The sequence below is a fragment of the Lates calcarifer genome, linkage group LG3 (genome assembly GCF_001640805.2).
Source record: "Lates calcarifer isolate ASB-BC8 linkage group LG3, TLL_Latcal_v3, whole genome shotgun sequence".
In the NCBI taxonomy this organism is placed as follows: Eukaryota; Metazoa; Chordata; class Actinopteri; family Centropomidae; genus Lates; species Lates calcarifer.
This window is the reverse complement of record NC_066835.1, coordinates 10296665-10317800: the sequence shown is the minus strand read 5'-3', so window position 1 is coordinate 10317800 and position 21136 is coordinate 10296665. Positions and strand designations below refer to the sequence as shown.

The following is a 21136-nucleotide window of genomic DNA, read 5'->3' as shown; positions in this document are numbered from 1 at the left end:
TTCATAGAAAAAGTAGGATAAGTGGTCTTCTTTTCATGAAGACGACCGCCTCCACTTTGTTCCTACACTCATGGCTATGTTTCAGTAGCATAGCACCGAGTAGCAAAAATGTCAGTGCCAGAGTGAGAATGTACCCACTAGAGGGCATGAGTCAACACTTTCCCTCTCTACAGGTCAGGACCTGTTCTAGGTGAGCGAGCAGAGACTCTTGAGCTGAGATGCAGTCTTGCTGCTCATGCTTCTGTCTGTTCCTTTCCATCCTTCTATCCGTTCATCCATCCATAAAGACAGCTGTCCATTCCTTCCTCAGCTGAAACGGCCGGCAACATATTTCTGTCAACACTCGCTGCTGAATATCATCTCCGTGCAAGGCTGCTTTCTGTATTCCATCCATGTCTGTGCTTCCCTGCAATCTGGAAGTCATATTTTCATGGGGGAGAAACAGGTGTCCAGCTAACAGCAGATTTACAACCCCCAGGACTGGGCTTTCAGCTGCAGCCTCTCCTCCTCCTCCTCCTCCCCTCTTCATCCTCCTCCCCCTCCCCCTCCCCCTCTCCCTCCTGCCCCTTTGAGCTGAAAAATGCCCAGACAAATGGAAGATGCCACATCTTGTAGTCATGCTGCAGGACATTCATCACTCCTGTCCACTACTTTTAATCACAGCTTCACCCAGTTGCCTATCATAAATTTTCAAACACATACACACACTTATAATCCTGATAATTAAGCCTCAAATTAATTTATTTTCCCATTAAGAATACAAATGGTCTGTCAGAGTTTCTAGAAGGAACACTCTTCCCTTAAGAAGCTGTTTAAAAATAAAGGACTTTATATGACAGGAAAACTGAGCTTTGACGACCTCAGTCTCAGTTATAACTTGGAGCTTGGTGAGGATTGCAGATTGTACACAAAAACAAACTCTCATAAAAAGCTTTTAAAGGTCAATCTCACTGTCACCTGCAGCTCGCTTTTTCCAACCCTAACCCTGATCTCTGGAGACCACAAACTGCCACGCAGGCCCCGGCGTTTCAGCAGAGCCGTCCCCGGGGAACGTTCATTAATATGCCTTGTTTGCAGTCATGTCTCCGGCAGGAAAACAATTCTGTTGGCCCATGTGGCTGCACTCATGCTAATTAACACTGGGAATATTCATCACATTTAAAAACGAACACATGGTCCTTTCACAACAGGGCGGTGGAAGGGAGGGGGGGAGCAGGCATTATGAATATTTTATCTTCATCCTTCTTTTTCATGCGCTGATTGCTCAGAGAGCACCTTGGTAGAGGTGAGATGATGTCAGCGCTGAAACAAACTTTGCAAGCTGAGCTCCGGCGATGATCTAAGCGCTGAATTGTTCATCTCGTGCCCCTGTTTTCTCTTTAGTCAGAGCTGTTGATCCAAGATTTATCGCTTCCATCTTGTCCACCTTTATTTCTGTCTTTTGCTAGATTCCCTCTCACGCTCCCTAATCTCCTCCAGACAACAGGCCATCATTCTTTCTCGTGGTTCTTTCGCAGGGTGGGGGAAGTTAGACGGCAGAGCAAGTGTCAGCAAAAGTAATTAAGCGCTGTCCCACGAGCCATCTAGCACATGTAATGAAGAGATGGTGTGCTCATCTGTCACGTTCCCTCCTTCCATCCTCCCTCTCATCCTCATGCTTCTCCTTCTCCTTCTCCTTTCCTTCCTTCCTTCCTTCCTTTCAGTTTCAGCTCAAGACAGGACAGTCCGGGTAGTTCCTCTCTCCTGGAGTCATCCCCCCTTCTCCCGGCCATCCATCATTGACAATGCGTCAGCCGTAACAAATTACCCATCCCCTTCTCGCCGACCAATCGACTGTTGCCGCTGCTCCATTTACCTAAGAGAGGATGCTAATGACATCATTTACCAGCTGTCAGTCAAAATGCTCACCCGCCACTCAAGCCAAGGGGTGGAGAAATCTGGAGACCGTGCTGGAGAGGCTCTTCAGTGGGCAAATAATAAGAGAGTAATCACAGAATAATGACTTTGCTGATACTCCCTGAAAGCAATCAAAAACTCAATCTCACGTGGTGATAATGGGACCGTCGCTGAGGAGTGTCCCTGCATTTAAGACTTTGAAGCCAAGAAAACATGCACACTTAGAAAAGGAAGAATTCACAGCCATGACAGTGCACACACACAAACACACGAGGAGAAAGAGGATACAGGGAATCCATTTCCCTGTTATTGAAATGGTAATTACATTTTCCCTCCCTGCCTCTATGTCCCATGTTCAATTAATAATTATCTCCTTCAAAGTTGACCATGATGTCATTAAAAATAAAACAATGCCACGGAGATGGACATGAAAGGCTGCCTGTCTCTTATCACGCTGTACAGAGCGAGAGGAGGCTGGTACAGGGCTGTGTTAAATTTAGAAGCTGATAAAAATGCATTGAATAAAAATGCAAAGACGTGTTTTGGGAGCTGACAGGGGGGAAGAAAATGACAGATTTGTGGTTGGAGATTAATGGCACTAAGACGGAACTTAAGAAAAAGCTTCTGTAGTCACTGTTAAATCACCATTAAAGCTGTCAAATTATTGTATATTCTAATACATTAAAAACCTGGGATTTCAACCATGAGTATAGCCAACAGAGTGCAGTCTACACCAAGTCAAATCAAGCATTAACAAGATAAAGATGACCTGTGTTTGTGCACACAGTACACAGATATTGTTTCCTTCTGGTTTCTTTTTATGAAACAGTAGTGACACTAATTTATGCCAACAATGTCAACTGCGCTGGTTTTTGCTATCCATCACCCGCATGGTCAATGCAAGAGGATGTTTGGGGAGCCACAACAAAACACAGATCTCCGTCTGACAGGCGTTAAGACTGCACAACGGCCACGGCTATGCTTTGGTCACAAAACAAGAGGAGAGCTTCAAATGCCTCCCACTGGCTTGGACTACAAAAAGCTTGAACTGAAGCAACAGTCCACGCTGCTGCTGCTGCTGCTGCTGCTGCGTGTCAGCTGAGGGTGTCATCGATGTGATCGGTTACGGAGACGACATTTGTAGGCGACTCAGACAAGACGACACTGAGGCGACAGCATGGGGCAACCTTTATCAGTGTTTTCATGGTGAAACTGCCTTCACCAATGGAGGGGATTGTTGAATGTGCCAACATCAATATGGATCACATAATAGGCGACTGTAGGGAAATAGTGTTGAGAACAACTGCTCTCAAATCTCAAACTAAATTAAGCATCACCTTGGGCTTTGGGAGAAACCATACTGAGCATTTTTAATTAGTTTCTGGGATTTTACAATCAAAATTACTTAATCAATTTATCAAGACAAAAACCAGCAGATTACCGGAGAATGAAATAATTGTTAGCTGCAGCCTTGTTAGTGATCTTCTACAGATTCACAGCATTAAGACAAATCTTTGTAATTCTATCTCAAACATTGTTGAGATTGGTTGATGGCTGTATTAACGGTATGTAATGCCAAACAAGAGGCAGTCAGTGTGTCATTAGGAGGAGAGCAACAAACGCTATACAACAGCCAGATTCCAGGGTATTACATTCAGCATATTCAACTTTTCTTGTTAGGCTCTCTGACAACCCCCGTCACGGCTCTATGTTAAGTCTGCCCAGAGCAACTAAGTGGAAAGGCACCACTTTCATCCATTAAAATTTCAATTATGTATCTACCCTCCACAGCTCCAATGTAAGGAGTCACTGTATCTGGATATTTCAATAAAATAAAATAGGGTGGTAAGGGGTGAATGTAACTTAAAAGTGCAGCAGAAAGCAGCTCTTTTTTTCTCTTAGTGAATGCCTCAGGGACCTGTTTGACAGCATTACTGCACCACAGGGAACAGCATATACTGCACTGGAGGCAAGGTAGCTACACACACTCTCAATGTACATACTGATGTGAAAATACAGCAATTTGTTCCCTCTTGTGCATGCATTATACATTATGAACAAGCACTGACATGCAAAACAAAACTACTTCTGTGTAAACTACTTCCCAATATTCCCATGTGTACACACAAAGAACACATCTGGAGACCTCCTTCCCTCAATCATGTTCTTCCTTCTGCATGAGTGATGCAGGTCAACGTCGATTGTTGCTGCTAGCCATCGTTGTTGCCATATTTAGAGGGTCTGTTCTGCACGCCCAGACAAAATGTCACAGGGGCTCTTTTTCAACAAACCGGCTCTATGTGAGGCGAAGCACGGAGAGCAAAGCCACCTGGGAAATTGCCACTTACGGTTAGTATATCAAGAAATGCTGATGAAAGCCAAGTGCTGACCTTGGCTTACGCACAGCATTGCATTAATGAGTGTTTTATTATGACACAGTTGTTGAGTGAAATATGAACATTCTGCATTAATTGTCCCAGAGGGATGAGCAAATTGGTTGTGATTAAAGATCTATTCAAGGACATCAAAACAGGTATTATTTCATTATATGAGATAACTCTCATCGGGGACAAGAGTCTACAGTCGTTGGTGAGTAGAAGTACTATCTATGAAATCTGTTTTTAATGCGTTTTTGGATCTGATTGAAGCTGTCTGGTGAAACGAAGTCATCCAAGTTCTCCATAAAAAATGCAAACATCATCCATTTAGGCCAGTTACAGGGCTTTTACAGCAAAAATGCAAGTTTGACATTGCACAGAATGAGACCATTTTTGCTTATGGAGAGAGCTGCTGCATTTTTCACCAGGTTTTGCCGCAAATACATTGATTTTGTGCAGTGGGAATCAGGGATTGACAGGAAGGTCAGGTTATAGTGGCTGATTTATTGCTGGTGGTAAAAATAAATTTTGTGCATCTCTGAGTTATGCAACCCTACTCTCCAATCCTACTGGGACTGGAGTAATAATTTAAAAAAACAAAAAACAAAAAAACAAGCATGGGAGAAAATAATGAGGATAACGAGGATACCAGTTTTAAAAATTGATATCCTGATTATTTAGTCTGGTGCACTCTTTAGCATCCTACATGGTTAGCAGTGTTTTAAAATGATGTGCTGCTCTTGAATCTTCACACTGCCTCAACTATTCACGCCTTCATGTTTGGTCTGTAAGTGTTAATTGCACTAATTAATCTGTGTATGGCTTTGACCCAGCCAGTCTTGCCTTTTTGTTGTTCGTGGAGGGAGATGGGAAAGAAACACCGAAAAACACCAAGACCAAAGACGGAGAACTTCAGAGCAACCAACATCTGTTTTTGTCTCACTTCCCTTCCATGCATCATCACCCCCCACACACAGACAGATGAAGTGCTCCAACTTAAACCCAGACTCAAAGATACATCAAAAACAGATTATCATATGATACTAATGATAAGGATTGCAGCTGCCATATCTCAGCATGTATCCACAATAAGTCACACCCACACACAAGAGCCTTTGTGGAGACTTTTCATTGTCTACAAAGAGTCTGAAGCACACACTGTGCACAAAAAGGCTGACACACACATACATGCCTTCAAAGCAATGCTGCAGACTCACTTATTAATAAAGAAACAGACATAGATAAATAAATGGATAGATGAATAACTAAATAAAAAGACAAGAAAACTAGAGTTTACTTGTCTTTTCCCTTGATGACTTTCCAGTGAGCTGCTGAGGAGATGAGACAACAGGATCATTATCCTGATACACAACAAAGCAAAATCTTAGCTCTGCATCTCTGCTCATGCAACTCTGATGGTTTGATGCTAATGGCTGATGATCTCTCTGGTCTGATTAGTGAGCTTAGCTTTGGCGTTCTCAGTATGAGTGGGCCAGCGCTGCCTGAGATCAGAGATCTCCCCTTAGGCCTTAAGCTTGAAATTCGTCCTCTGCTCTTGCTACACACATACATATAAACCACAAAGGGGGAAAAAACAAGAACACACAAACAAAAACAAACTCAGAAAACCTTACACACCCCTGTGAGGACTCAAACACAAACACACCAATTTGTTGTGGCGCATGTACAAACACATTCACGTGCTGTCCGAGTGCGCATACACACATGTGCAAAAACAATAAAGCAAACCTTGTTAAGGGAGTGGGAGGTGAGGCAGCCAGGCAGAAAGATATAAATAGCCTGTGAATTCAACAATAAGGGTGGAGGGGGGTCGAGAGACAAGAATGAGGAGGTGGAAAAGAGGGAGAGAGAGACCAGGGGGGGAGAGAAAGGGAGAGGCAAAAAGAAAGAGACAGATATGAGGGAGGGTAAGAGGTACAGGAAAGTGTAGACAGTTGGAGAGGTAAATACAACCAGTATGGAACAAGAAAACAGCAGGTCTCGTTGCAGGAGAGGAAAGGAGTGGGGGATGGGGGCCGGTTTACTGAGTCCTGATACGAGTCATAGATGTGCCGTTTCATGCAAAGCACGACAGCAGCAGTCACGGTTGTTGGCATACGGCGGCATGTGCGGCACTTTTACCAACTGTCCCAAGCTGCTTCCTGGAATCCAAACACGGCATCCACCTAAAACCTTCGGCACCTGCACTCGTACTATTATTGTCACATCACTTCTGACTGGACGCACCCAAACACCCATTTCATTAATCATGTATGCATACATGTTAACCTTCTGGCAGAGTGGAGGAACTGTCCTGTGGCTAAAGAGCAGCGCTGGAAAATCATTTGCATTGATTTGCGTTAAGAGTCCTTAATTGATTTGCAGTGAGCAGCCTTAAATAAGCCTGAAATGAAGACTAAAGACCACATCTAAATATTCTTTAATAGTAGCTAAATAAAAACTGGCATATAAGGGCTGATGAGAGGGTCGCTCAGCTGCACTTTCCGGGACTTTTGAGGATTGCCATGTGAATAATCCCACATGGGACAGGTCAGTCTTCAACATGGCTGAGCAAAGCAGATTATCTACTCTCCTCTGTATCACCCCGGGCCAGAGCAGAAATGTCAAACACCAATAAACAAAACAAAAAAAAAAAATCTTTGCTTTACATCTGTTCTTGGTTCATTTAGCTGAAGTGCTCGTCCAGAGTGACTTACCAGGTTCAATGTTTCTTGGTCAAGGGCACTTTTTACAGGACACTGATAGACAGCATTGCTTGTTTTTTGTGATTAAACTTGGATCATCTTTTAGAGAACAGTATCATTCACAGGGCTGCAATTTAAGTTCATTTTTACTGTTGGTTAAAGGAACAGTTTGACATTTTGATAAATAGGCTTGTTCGCCTTTTTATTGAGGGTTAGACGAGAAGACCGATACCACTCTCATATCTGTGTGTTCAATATAAAAATGGACCTGGGATACAGTTAGCTTAGCATAAAGAATGGAAACAGCTAGCCTGGCCAAGAGATGATCTGGCATTCTGGGATGGCCACAATATATAACATAAAATATATAACATGTCGCTTGGTGAGCTTGTGAGGTGCTGGTCGATGGGTTTTTTCGGCCTCTGACTCTCTCTGTTTCTTGACTTTATGCTAAGCTAAGCTAACGTCTCCTGGCTGCAGCTTCATATTGTTTGAAGAGACATGAGCGTGGTATTTAACTTATCATCTAACTGTTCTTATCTAACTCAAAAAAGCGTATGTTCCTGCCTATTCTTTTAATCTGTCATATATTTATTTTAGAAGAATCAATTATTTCTTGATAAACTGACAAAAAATAGTGAAAAATAGCCATCACAATTTCCAGAAGCTTAAGTTAATATTTTCAAATTGCACTGTATTCCATCTATAGTGATACAAAACAGAGCAAAGCAGCAAATCTGTACATTTGAGAAGCTGGAACAAGCATATTTTTTAATTGATGAATGGCTAATCATTTATCACTTATCAAAATTTCTGAAGCATAAATTTCTGTCAGTCAGCCGGTTGATTAATTCAGCACAATCTAATATAGTAGGTCATCTGGTAAAAGACACAATTCCTACGTATGAAGCCAGGTTTAAAAGGACACTAAGTGGATACGATTGCACTGTGTATTGTCCAAAACAAATAAAATCAGGTACTGGCAGTTTTTCATAGACTCGTGCTCTACAGTCTGGGGCTGACCTCGCTCTAATCCTGTGTCAAACCCCTCTGGCTAAAACACTGGTTGAAGCTCATCCAAGGCTGAGAGACACAGTGTGGAGTGGAGAAGAGCAGTAGTAGTGGCATTGAATTCCTCTGGTGACAAACGGTGGGTGTTGGTGATGTGGAGTAATCCCATTCACAACAACAAAGCCCAACCCCCCACCACACACAGACACACACGCGCACACAGACTGTACACTAGAATACAGATGATGCCTGGAGTGTGATTGGGGGGTAGGTGAGCAGAGGATGTGTGTACACTCGCATGTAGTTGTGGGTGTGCGCTTGTGAGACGGGGTGAAATTGTAATCTAGCAGATTATCCTGTATTTGTGTGACTGAGTGTGTGTGTGTGTGTGTTAATGAAAAGGCTGTGATCTGGGTCCTTGTCTAACCTGCTTACGCCTCGCTGAGTCCACACGGCCCCATCTGTCCCCCCTCTTTCTCTTCCGCTCTGCTCCTGTCCCATCTTCTCCATCTCTCCCCTACCTTTTTTTTCTTCCTCTCTCCTTTCTCTCTGTCCTCCCACCCCTCTCCCCCTCTCCTCCTCCCCCTCCTCTTCCTCCACCTCCTCCTCCACAGGCAGGCAACAACACAAACACTCCCTCCTTCCTCCCCTTACTACCACCACCCCTCGCTCTTTCCATCCATCCATGCTAATTGAAAACCCTCTCGCTCTTTTTCTCATCCTCGTCTCCATTCTTAGTACTTACATGTCACCTCCATGTTTCCAAGTGTGGTGTGATACTCTCCACAGTGACTGATGAATCCTCGTGCTTCTGCCAGGGAAGGAGAGTTTTTAGCACTCGACGGGAGGCAGGGATGGATGGAAGGATGGACAGAGGGAGCAGATGGCTCCCTGGAAGAGCAGTCTAGCTGATTGTGGACAGTTAGCCTTGGCGTTAGCCACAATAAGGGAAGATTCGTCTGTCAACACAGCTTGTGCACCTCCTCCTTTTGCCTCTTGTCTTCTTTCCTGTCTTGATTATTTATTCCTTCAGTTGTCCTGCTTGACTCTCTCCTTAAGCATACTATCTTAAAATAAAACCTCCTTGCTTCTTCTCTGACAAACTCCACCTATCTCCCCTCTACTATGATATTGTTGTATGCCTCTCTATCTGCCTTCCTCCCTCCCTCTGTGACTCTAAGAGCATCAGCCAGGCTGCTCTGCTTCGCTTATGTTGATCTCCGGGCTTATGCCCTGATTGGACACACGCCACGATCAGAGACGCCAATGGTGGTGCAGCAAGTGGATCACATGATAAGTGTGTGTGTGTGCGTGTGTGTGTGAGAGAGAGAGAGCGAGAGAGAGAAAGAGAAAAGGAGAGAGAGGGGTTTAGATGGAGGGGGAGGGAGGGAGGAGAGAAGAGGAGGAGAGGAGGGAGGAGGGGTATTTTGAGTGGCTGCAAGCCGCTACATCGGCAAGGATTTTTTTTCCCAAGTGCCTGAACAGAGAGAGATGGAGCCTTGTTTTTTTTTTTTTTTTTTTTTGAAGGAAGAAGAGGAGAAGGAGGAGAAGCTCTCAGCACAGATGTTTGGATGAAGAGACGACAAGCAGCCATACAAAACAGAGTCTCTGATAGATTCATGCACATAAACACAAGCGTGTGCCCACATGCAGCAGGAGAAGTGGCTCCATCATACAGAAAGAGAGCCAGAGTAGTGCAGCGCAGCAGCGGTAATTGGACAGGGGTTGCTATGGAAACAGGGGAAACGGTTGCCTGACGGCCGGCGCTGTGCCCTGGGAGCATCAGACTTGCCTCCATTAAAGACACACATACACAGATCATGTACACACAGCATATACACACACCTCTTGTTCTCTATAACTACATCTTTTACTAAACATATTTAAAAAGAAAACAATAGTGGCACCAAGGAGTGTGTGTGTGTGTGTGTGTGTGTGCTTAAGATCCACAGTGTTTTTAAGCTTCATTTAAGCCTCTGTGCCTTTGTCTTAAATGACTGAATGTTCACATAAGACCCAGTTGTGTGTGCACAGGGCAGATGCTCAGTCAGCCATGACGAGCCAGCCGCTGAGAGAGCCATCAGCGTTTAAGAAATGCTCACACACGCGCAGGCCACGACACACACACACACACACACACACACACACACACACAAACCCAAACATTGATAAAACCTGAAGGAGGTATTTTAGTATTCCACACCTCGGAAAGCTCAGTGCTTGTCTGTGTCTGGCAGCGACTGTGGGGAGCAGCGGGGAAATCTAGCCACTACACTAGCTGTGTTTTTTGAAGTGGACGCCCTCAGAATTATCCTTGACACAGAATTATCCTCCCACACACCATAAAGAGGATATATCCTCATTTACTGTATGCACATGAGGAAATGAATAGCGACATGCATACATTCTCATAGTATAAAACACAGCCAAGATTTTTGTTCTAGAAGTGAAGCCAGACTCAACAAAGGGCATTTTTTCAAATATGGAACAGGATTTCTTTGATAACTTGATAAATCTGTCACATTGTTCTGTTGTCATCTCTCAGATAAATGCTGGCTCACAGAGAGATCTTGTAAGATCTTGTGCTCATCAAAAAACCAAAGCATATTTGGGCACATTGTGACATTTAACACTGATTAGTAACAACTGACAAAGATCCAGTTTCTATAAGGAAGCTATAAGAAAGACCCTTAGTCAACTGACCACCTATAAGCAACTACATGACTGATCACCTGGCACAGGTCAGCTCAACTAGGAATAGCCCAGTTTAAATGACCTAGTGGTAGCAGGTGAAAGGACAATCACTGTACTTGAAATCAGTAGCAGTCAACTTTGATTTAGGGTGACAAGCTAACCCAATGCATCATATAAAACCAATCTTGACTATTAGCCTTTGGGTTGCAGTAGCTACCAGAGCAATGTGTGTTTGGGCAAAAATGTACAATTCCAGAGGAGTGTGATTTAAATTATTCATTTCTCCCTCATTCTCTGCTTCCTAATGTAAAAGCTTAAATGTGAGTGGAGGACTATACAGTTCTGTATCACTCCGTATCCGCTATGCCATGCCCACTTAAAAATGCTGTAATTCCCACTTCACTTGACTTAAAATGTTTATATTTGTGATTTGTATTTTCCTTTATGTCCTCATTTCATTACTTGCTTTACTGATGTTGTAAAGCACCTCAAATTTATGTTCCTCTTCTTCTTCCCATTGGTATTATTTTATCATTTTTATTTGCTCATGCTAATACTCAGGATTTAGTGGGATCTACATCAAGCTTTCCCAGCATGCATTTTTTGGGACATGTTCCTCCTCTCTATCACTGACACATTTTATTTAATGGAATGTGCAGCCACTGACTGTTTCAGTTGCAGATAAACAACTCTTTTTCTTGTTGACAGAATTGGGTAGAAAATGACAACTTTCAGACATCATCAGAGGGGCCGATGTCTCCAGAGTGTTTTCTAAGTTCACAACGGTTACAAACTGAGCCTCAGCATTCGAGACTGGAAGCGCAGAGCTCCACACGCACCATTTAGCTGATAGGAAGCCCTAGGGACCAAACAGTCTTACTATCGACAAGCTGCTGCTGAATTTCAAACTCCCAAGATCCTGTGCAATGAAAGATGAGGTTGGGGAGGGAAGAAGGGAAGAGGGGAGAGGGAAGGGAAGCATCATCTATCCCCAACTCAATCGAAATTGACTCTCGCCTTTGAGGGAGGGGTGTGAAGGATGGGATTGGATAATAGGATTGCTTGCTGGGGGAGGTGTGTGTACCGTATGTGTGTTGCGTTCTCCCCCAAGATGTACTGGAAGTAGAGCCCAACACGAGATGAGGGAGTCATTCTAAGCCTATTAGAGATGGTCTCATCACTCCTGGTCTATCTATCATTTAATAAACTCAAGGTTTCAGTCCATTATTATAACATTTAGTTCATAAGGAAAACAGACTGACATGACAAATCTCCTGTGTCAGTATGATAAAGTCCTTTTTCGAGCTCTGAATTCATAAAAAATACAATCACACTCACAAGTTATTCCACTACTAAAGTGAATTGAAAACACAACTGAAAGTGTGAGATTCAATAGACTGTAGTGGATTAACAATATCAACAACTGCTAAAGGATGATAGATTTCCATTTTTTTCAGCTACAGTATGTTATGACCTTCATTATAGCTCATGCAGTAGATCAGATATGTAACAAGTCTCAAACAACAACAATGCATTTTCATATCACTCAGTTTTTCTTTGTGAAAGCTGAGAGCCAGACTTATTCTCAATCTGCATCAGAGCCAGCTCTGTTGTAATGACACACTGCTGTTTTCCATCATTTAACTCACAGCAAAGTAACAGAAGATGATGCAACCTCAGCATCACGTAACAGTCACTCCATTCTCAAACAGAAATAAGACATGCAGAATTGAAAACGTATTTCTGGGATACTGAAGGCTGAATTAGCAATTACATAGTCAGCTTCATGTGGCAAATTATGGGTCCCTTTACAATACTGTGACATATTGGACTAAGAGGAGAGTACCTGCAGAGAAAATGCAGAACAAAGGTCTGTCTCACTTACGTGCAAGGCACTTTTCCAATACTGATCAGAGCCAGTAAATATGAGCAGAGGACTGGACCACAACAAATCACTGTGTAAGCAGCGACTTGGACATGGGGTGGCTTGTAGCTTGTGTTGGTCCGTTTGGTGTTTGACACCATAAGATAATCATAATTTGTTTGACAAATCAGGGAAAAGGCACATGGCATCTGTTGACTACTACAACTGACGGCCAACTGAAACAACATACAATATCTGTCATAAACACCTCATTACTATCACCGTCTGGCCTTGCATACACTTTCACACACATATATATTTCCTATGTGAGCCGACTCAACGTTTGCCAGCTTACGGGAGGCTTTTCATCTTCATCTGGACTCCAATGAGCTCCAAATGAAGATGTAGGAGTCTAATCAGTGGCTCAGACAAAGGAGGCAGCTAATGTTTCATGTCAGGGAAAAAAAAAAAAAACAATGCAGGAAAAATTCTAAATCTAAAAAGCCCTTGAGATATGTGTGCAGTTCCCTCTCTCAATCTGTTCCCTCATAAAGGAAACCCCTGAAGCAAGTTCATCTGTGCAAATGGGAAAAAAAAACTTTTCCATGTCAATGCACCTTAATCAGGTCTGATATTTGAATGTGCAGAACATAAAATATAACTATCACAGTTGTAATTAAGAGTGAGCTACATGACTGTGCTGTTAACGATAGAAAGTGATGTGTGACAGAAATTATGTATCGATTCTGCACAGAGATGACCTTGAAATAGCAGAAATGACCCATTCTAAAAAAATCATTGCTTTTGCCCTCAGTGTCATCATCTAGTAGGTTTTTTGCTATCAAATACGAAAGCATTTGTTTTTCAAAAAGTGAAATCTTACTGTGCTGCATCTTTGTCTTTCATTTTTAATTAATCAAAGACTTTAGCTGTGTCCCAATTCCACACTACATATTATTAGTTGTTATGCATGGAATGAACACACACTTTTTGTATAGAGGAAATGGTACAAAACATCAATCAGAGGAAGTTACAGCCAATTTCAAATTTGGAAACTTTTCTAAAATACTCCTGGAGATGTCTCACTTGTGTCCAGAATGTGTTTTAACCTTCTCCAGCTGTGAGGAGTCCATCAACATCACTCAGTCAAACATATTAAGTATGCATACTGGCATCAAATATTCTTAAATTTGTCACTTTTCCAGTGTGAATGCACTTCAAAACCAAGACCCAGTTACAATTAGCATGCAGCGTGGACAGAAGTGGGACACAGTGATGGTTTTTATCCAGCTAAGCCTCCCACCTCACCAAAAACACACCCACATGCAGCTTACCTTGTTGAAGTCTTCACTTGTGGCTCTCATCTCCTTCCAGGTCTTGTTGAGCAGCTGGATGGAGATGCAGAAGAACTCCTCAAAGGAGCGATCGTGGGTGAAGAACATCGGGTGGAAGTCGTGGCAGTTTTCACTGGCTGTGGAAACAAGAGAGACGGGACTGTCACCTACAGCAGCAGTCTGAGTGAAAGCTGACACCGGTGATGGAAACCACTTTAAGCTCCGACTTAATTTGATATTAACACAAATTACTTTGAATTTGATTCATACAAAGCTGTAATTACTTGCAGTTGTAAATAATGCTCTAATAGGTGAAATAGTTATCTTCATTCTTAAACTAAAAACAGGTACTTATTGATAGTGGGTAATCCCGTGGACATTTGTGACAACGCTATTAATTAAAAATTAAAGATGGGAGATATTACAACTAGAGTGAGTTTTCTGGACACTGGCAGGGACACATCACTAATACATGACTGTCTTGTCTGCATGTATTTTTATTTTTCTACCATGTTAACACCCTCAATCAGAGCTCAATAATCACAAAGCCTGATCATGACTCCCATCCAGTACATATCCACATACACCAACATGGTGATAAAAAGCTCAGCCAGTTGGCCGGCAAAGGCCCATTAACTTTTTACTTTTCCACTCTGTTGAATGAGTCATGCCATATGGTGGCCTTCAATTTATAAATACATAATTGGGCCTGAAGGAATGTGGCCCCTAGCCTGGACCTGAACACCTGACTAATGCACAACAACAGGGACAAGCGGCCCACACACACACGCACACACTGCTACTGCAACCAACCATCACTTAGCTAGAAAATGTTACAGATGAAGTCATCGAATAACTTCTGCTGAAAGGTTCTGAATAACATTTAACGTGGTAAACTTGCTTGATGATCATACATGATCATTCTGACACTTAAGATTAAATCATCAGGCGTGTGCATGCTGCATTCATGTTTAAATTACGTCATTTTCCAGAGTACAGAGTCATATGAGATGTGACAGACTGTTCATGAGAGATAATTTAGCTGGCCCTGGAGGGATTCTCTGATTCTGTCTCACAGAAGGCGAAAGAAAGTTGATGTGTTTATAGGTTATTTCATAGAAACAACTGCTGAGAATGAGATGCAGTTCTCCACTGAAGCAAGACTCTGTGTTATTGAAAATTTAGCTCCTCATCAACTTCAAACACAAAATATCCCTTGGAGACAAATTTGTGACCAGCAAACACTGTTCCAACTGGATTAAGTTGAGATTTTTTCATTTTCCACAGCCAGAGGTGGTTTATTTTCTTTATTAGCGGTGTACTGAGGCGTTTCAATCCCCACTATTTGTGCGAGGGTGTGTTTGAAATCAGAATGAGAGAGAAGAGGGAAAGCCAGGGCTCTTGAGCCCCCAAACCATATTAACCAAGAGGTACAATAACAAGGCTTGACATTCATTTGAACTAAATTCGTCTCCCTCTCGTCTTGCTGAGATGAGTGGCGGCCTTGCGCCAAAGGTTGGTTCATTTAAAGAGTTTCAGAGCGGAGCAGCGGGGGCACTGGCCCACCACGAGCAGCCATGAAATTGGATAGAAGGGGTCAGACGGCAATTGAAACTTCACAGTATAATGAGTGATGCCCGCGGGCCATGGGCACAGCGACCTCAGCCTTGATTTGGAGGGATGGATAGGAGATTAAGGGGAGGGTGAGGTGGAGAAATCCAGGGGGATGTGCTACCGGTGCCTGGTAGTCAATCAGGAAACTAATGGAGGTGAGCCAAAACAGATGCTGACTGGCTGCTTAGTCAACAGTACGCTGCCCTCAGGCACAGGAGAAGGAAAAAAAAAAAAAAAAAAAAACGAGAAAGAGATTAAAAAGGGTAAATTCGAAAAAATCCCTCCTCAATCAAATACCCTTATTGGCCGACTCGCAAAAGTTCTTGTTAGGGTGCAAGTTTAGAGTGACCTCTGAGCTAAATGGACTGTTTATTGATAGGACCAACACAGCCCTAAGGTGGCAAGGTGAGTGGAATTACATGTCAAGGCTTATTTGGGGGGATACAGACAGTGAGCAGTCTCATGTGGCTCTGCAGAAATTTCTCCATCCTGAGGTTTTGCAAGGCATGCTGAGTCGCAGACAGTTTTATTACCTCTCACAGGGCTCAGCAGGACCTGAAGCAGCACAACGATGAGGCAAAAAAAAAGAAAAAAGAAAAACATTATGGTGCGCGCAAGCTCGAAATAGTTCACAAACAGTGTTCTGCATTGTAATGCTCTTATTGCAAACTTAGCCAAATGGTTACAGAGTGTGGATCACTGAATATTTCATCAAACAAACATAATTCACCCACGCTGAGGAAATAATTTAAGAGGGGAAATCTGGGTGCAGCTGCTCAGCATTTAGCAGACTCCAGAGATGAAAACACAGCAGTATGGGGTGTAATACTTAGATATATCGGAAAATGTTGTCTTGGACATACAATGTAGTCTTATTAGATTTCATATGACACGTAGATGTTTCATTTTTACCCTTAGGGGTGTATATTATATTGTATAAAAAGGGCATATTTTCCACATTCCACATGGATGTAAACACCCTCAAAGTCAGCACCTTAACTTTATAGTTACTGTCTAATTTTGAATTCAATCCACTGAAATACAGAGTCAAAACAATACTATCCTAACAGACTGCACTATATTTCATTAAGCCTTCAGGAAATAACAAATGTTTGAATGTACATTGTATAGCTCTTTCAAATAAAAAAGTCCACATAGGGGGAGAAAAATCAACAATTTGGTACCTTCTTTTTCAGCATGGCAGCTGCTTTCCAGCTAGCTGAAATGTCACGGCTGAATCATTCTCAACACTGCACAAATGCACTTAAAATTATCCGCCTGAACAGAGATGGCACTGAGTGAGTGCAAAGTCATGTTACTGTGATTAGGTAACTACTGCTTCGAGTCTTACTAGCCTTAAACTAGCCTTGTTTTTTTGTCTTTTTTCTAAGAGCGATGCTTCAACATTTCTATGTCTGACACTGAGGCTACGATGACGAAATGAAACATGTGCTACACAATCAAATACTTTATCACCCAACTCACTGACTGATGATGGGGTTTTGCAGCTGGATTGGCTGTACTAACAGTCTGTACTGAAGAGGAAACACCAAGCTCCTCACTGCTCTTGCCCCAAATGGTTAGGCTGCACACAACCTTAATCTGAGGGTGACTGCAGTCTTCCTGTGTCTGTGCAATTTCTCTCAATAAACTCTAGTAAAATATAGCAACAGAAGAAATATAGAAGAGCCTTTTACCTAAAGAGCTATTATTAAAGATTCTGTCTTACGCAGTGAAGCCCTGAGCTATGTGCATCAAAAATTAAAGACATGGTAAAAATTTAAATCAACGTAGCAGATAAAATATTGACTTTCTTTTAATCACATACTATTACTACAACTATTACTACTATTACTGTACAGCTGAATAAAGCCTAAAATACAGTGACTGTCTGAATCTGTATGAACAACATGGCGCACTGAAAGATTTCAAGGGGAGCAAAAACAAGTGTCCAAGGAAAGTACAACATTTTCTGATAATAATAGCATAACACAACTTGTAGTTAATCACAATTTAAAAAATTACTGTCATGCAACACCACACCTGTCATAGTATATAAAATGATGCAAAACAACAATTAGCAGTAAGTGTCTGAAATTCCAGTCAACTGCTCACTATAAAGTTAACTACTGAAGGTCCATCATGTAAGAAGTAGTGAGTGAGGTTGGGGGTAGTATTATTATTTTGTTGCTGTTGTTACTTTAATTCCATTTTTTAATGTAATAATAGTATATATAGAAAGTACATGTGCTATGACCCGTGTTCCTTAAAACAGCAACAAAACCTGCAGCTAAGCACTCCTGTGCTGGGCTCGCAATTGGTTGAAACAGGCTTATGTAAAAGCTATTTTCCTCCCTTCCTTCCGCTGAGAAACAGCCTTCTCTCCCACAGGCTGGCTAGCATGGTCATGGAGATGGGGTGGACGACTGGACACATCAAGTGCCTGAGGAGTCTGACACTTTTTGATGGATGAGTCACACAGCCAGGGGCATGGGCGTGCGCACACACACACTCGCGCACACACGCACGCACGCGTAACTCTGCTTGTAGCTGAATGACATGCCACGAAGCAGCGGGATAGATATGAACTCTCTCTCAATTTAAGTCACAATTTATGACTCTTTTCGACCAAGCATATGGGTCCGCAGCAGACAGCCTAGATGGATGGAAAATGGGCTGTAATGACTTTTCTTTGTCCTGTATGCTTTTCATCCATCTGCACAGCCAGATGTTCAGTGCCTGTGCCACCCATTGGACTAGGTAACAGGACACGATGGTGACCAGTTTAGGTTATGCTGGACCATATGCCCACACAGATCAACAGAACTTGATACTTTACAGTTATAGTCCAACACTTTGTGACTATATGTCTCTACAAAATGATAAACATAAAAGATTTTATGGTACAACTGGTCCCTTGACACTTGTTACTTTATCTCCCTACTCAGAGACACCACTACACAACTTCCCTTGGATGTAACAGGGAAATCAGCAGTCAAACAGGGCTGCAACTAGCAGTTCCTTTCATTGTCTGTTAGTCCATTATTGTCTTCAAATGATCTGTCTTGTCTCACCAGCACTCCGAAGGTATCCAACATTGATAAGAAAACAAAGAAAAGCTGCAGATCCTCACATGTGAGCAGCTGGAACCAGTGGATGTTTGCCATTTTTGCTTGAAAATCAGTGAACCAATCAACTTAACTATTATAGCACCAGTCCCCACTCAGACTGCCATTCTGTTGCCAGTCTTCTCTTGAGCAAACGAACAAAGTGTTAGGACCTAATTTAATTAGGAACTTATCAGCTTTTCAAGTTAAGTAAAATTAGACACACAAAACACACAGGAAGTCAAGAGTTTTGAACACAACAGTGTTTCTGATACTGAATATGTTGTCCAAACTAATGCTACATTCATTCAACATATTGCTGAGTTATGTATATGGAGCAGTTTGTTACTAAGTGTTGACACTTAGTAGTTATTTTCAGTGGAGATAACATTGACTGTTGGAAATTTCCAATATTTATATCTAGGAATTACAACTTGGAGGCTGATGTGAATGTTTTTCCGCCTCGGTTGCTCATGATTACGGTTGAAACCATGGTGACGTAAATGCTTCAAAATCTCTGTGCGCAGATACAAGTTCTAAGTCACTGGTTTCAGACAAATTAGACACATCGGTACAGTGACGTTCCACAACATCACACAATATCATCATGAAGGCAAGACGACTCAGGAGGGTGAAGACAGTTCTCCTCTCCTCTCATTTTCTCTCCATCCATCCATCCATATATCTATCTATCTATTCATCTACTGGGATGCATGTATGTTTGGGGCTGAGGTGAAGGGGTCACTGTCATCTTCCCCTGAAGTGAACGTCCGACTCTGTATGTGTGCATATGTGAACGTAAGCATGACTGAGTGTGGGACAGCTGTTGCCTGTCATGCTCTTATCGGAGACCGTTCAACGTGAAGTCTCCGAGGGCTTGGTGACGTCAACTAAGAGCTAATTACTCAACTGGCCACCACACAGATGAGTCCTGGGCAGGAGAGAGGTGACTAAGCATCTGCGTTAAAAGTGTTTGTGTGTGCAGTTTGTGTGTCTGCTTGTGCTCCTCTGTGTATGTGTGAGAGAAAGAGTGAGAGAGACATGTGGGCTGAATGCCACCCTGACATCTGTCAAGGTCCAGTGTGTATTTGTTTGTGTGTATGCATGTCCCTGTGTGTGTGTGTGTGTGTGTGTGTGTGTGTGCACAAAGTAAACGAAGCAACCCTCAGAGTCACCTTGCAGCTATGCATGATGAATACACAGCGAAAAGTGTCATCCTCACTCTAATTACAATACCAGCATGCCCTGATGTCCAACTGTGACAAGGGGAGTGTTTGTGCATGTATGTGTATGTGTGTGTGCATTTGTGTGTGTGTCCAGTGAGCAGCGTCAGCACCATCTTTCCGGTCCAGTCACTGTTTGCGTGTCTGCAGGATGCCAAGGCAGCAGGTACACAGAGATGCAAACCACGGCTGGCTGGATGACTTAGCAGGCTGACTGTGTATTTCTCATGCCACAGCAAAAAACAAAAAACACACACACCACAGCATCAGTGTACACAATGTACAGACACTGGTGGTAACGCATACAGGGCTTCTGCCAGGTTAAAATAAGAATGTAGTCATTTATCAAACCAAACCAATCTATTTACTGTCATTTTCACTGACTGTGCTGCTCTCGCTTTCATCTGTTTGCCACTTTGAACCCAAGTCATACTCAGTGGGTAAGATTACTTCAACACATCCCAAGGAACAATGCTGAGCTGTGCATCAATTTTGTCAAAATGGCTAGTTTTAAAATTGCCTGGTACATGACTCTCTTTGGCTAGGAAACACAAAATGAACACAGAATCCTAAAAAAAAAAAAAATAATAATAAAAAAAAAATTCCACTGTATGCGTCTGGCCGAGCAACTTGTTTTGAAATAAATGGGGCACCATCTTGGAGTCCTGCATGTAGTTTTCTTTGTATGTGCATCCATCGATTCAACACAGAAAGAGAGGACACAGCCAAACAGATATCAAATTGCTAGGAAGGCAGGAGGCACAACTATAATTACTACCTGAGTTCAGGAGGGAGAGTAATTAGCTTACAAGCTAATTAACATCTTGCTAGCCTTGTTAGGGTAGATTTTGGACCAAATATGTCACTTTAAAATGTAATGTCTCAGGGTCTTTGAGTTTGGAGTCTGTGAAACGTGAAATGATAAATCAGTTGCTGGGTTGTATTAATCATGAAGGATGCCTGGAGAATGAGGCCACTGGTCCAAGTCTCTGCTGTGAAATGCAGGATGAAAAAAAAAGCTATAGTGAAGGCTATATAATGCTGTAGAAATAAACTACTATTTGTTCACAGTCTTGAATTTGTTTTTTTTCTTAATTTATTTTGAGTTTATTTACACCAAGTATTTCATTTCAGGGAGGAAGAGAAGCATGGAAGGAACCTTGATTGGATAAGGATGAGAATGGGGAAAAGTCAAAGCCTTATTTCCTCTGTGGTTTCTAATTACATAACTAAACCATTTTAGCATGCAGAGTCCCTAACAATGGTCAAGATGCATTAGAGGACAGAGGGAGACCGAGGAATAGCAGAGC

At 42.4% G+C, this 21136-nt stretch overlaps 1 protein-coding gene across 8 annotated transcripts in view; it reads right to left on the bottom strand.

Annotated features, from left to right (window-relative positions):
* Positions 1-21136, bottom strand: part of elmo1 (engulfment and cell motility 1 (ced-12 homolog, C. elegans)) — a 99619-nt gene that overhangs the window by 15431 nt on the left and 63052 nt on the right. For 7 of the 8 annotated variants that reach the window (XM_018697564.2, XM_018697566.2, XM_051066424.1 and 4 more), the window contains one exon: positions 13883-14019. In XM_018697564.2, coding sequence (XP_018553080.1) covers positions 13883-14019 — 137 coding nt within the window. Of the gene's footprint in view, positions 1-8735; positions 9179-13882; positions 14020-21136 lie in introns of those variants that run through there. The other variant, XM_018697569.2, reaches the window with a different exon arrangement.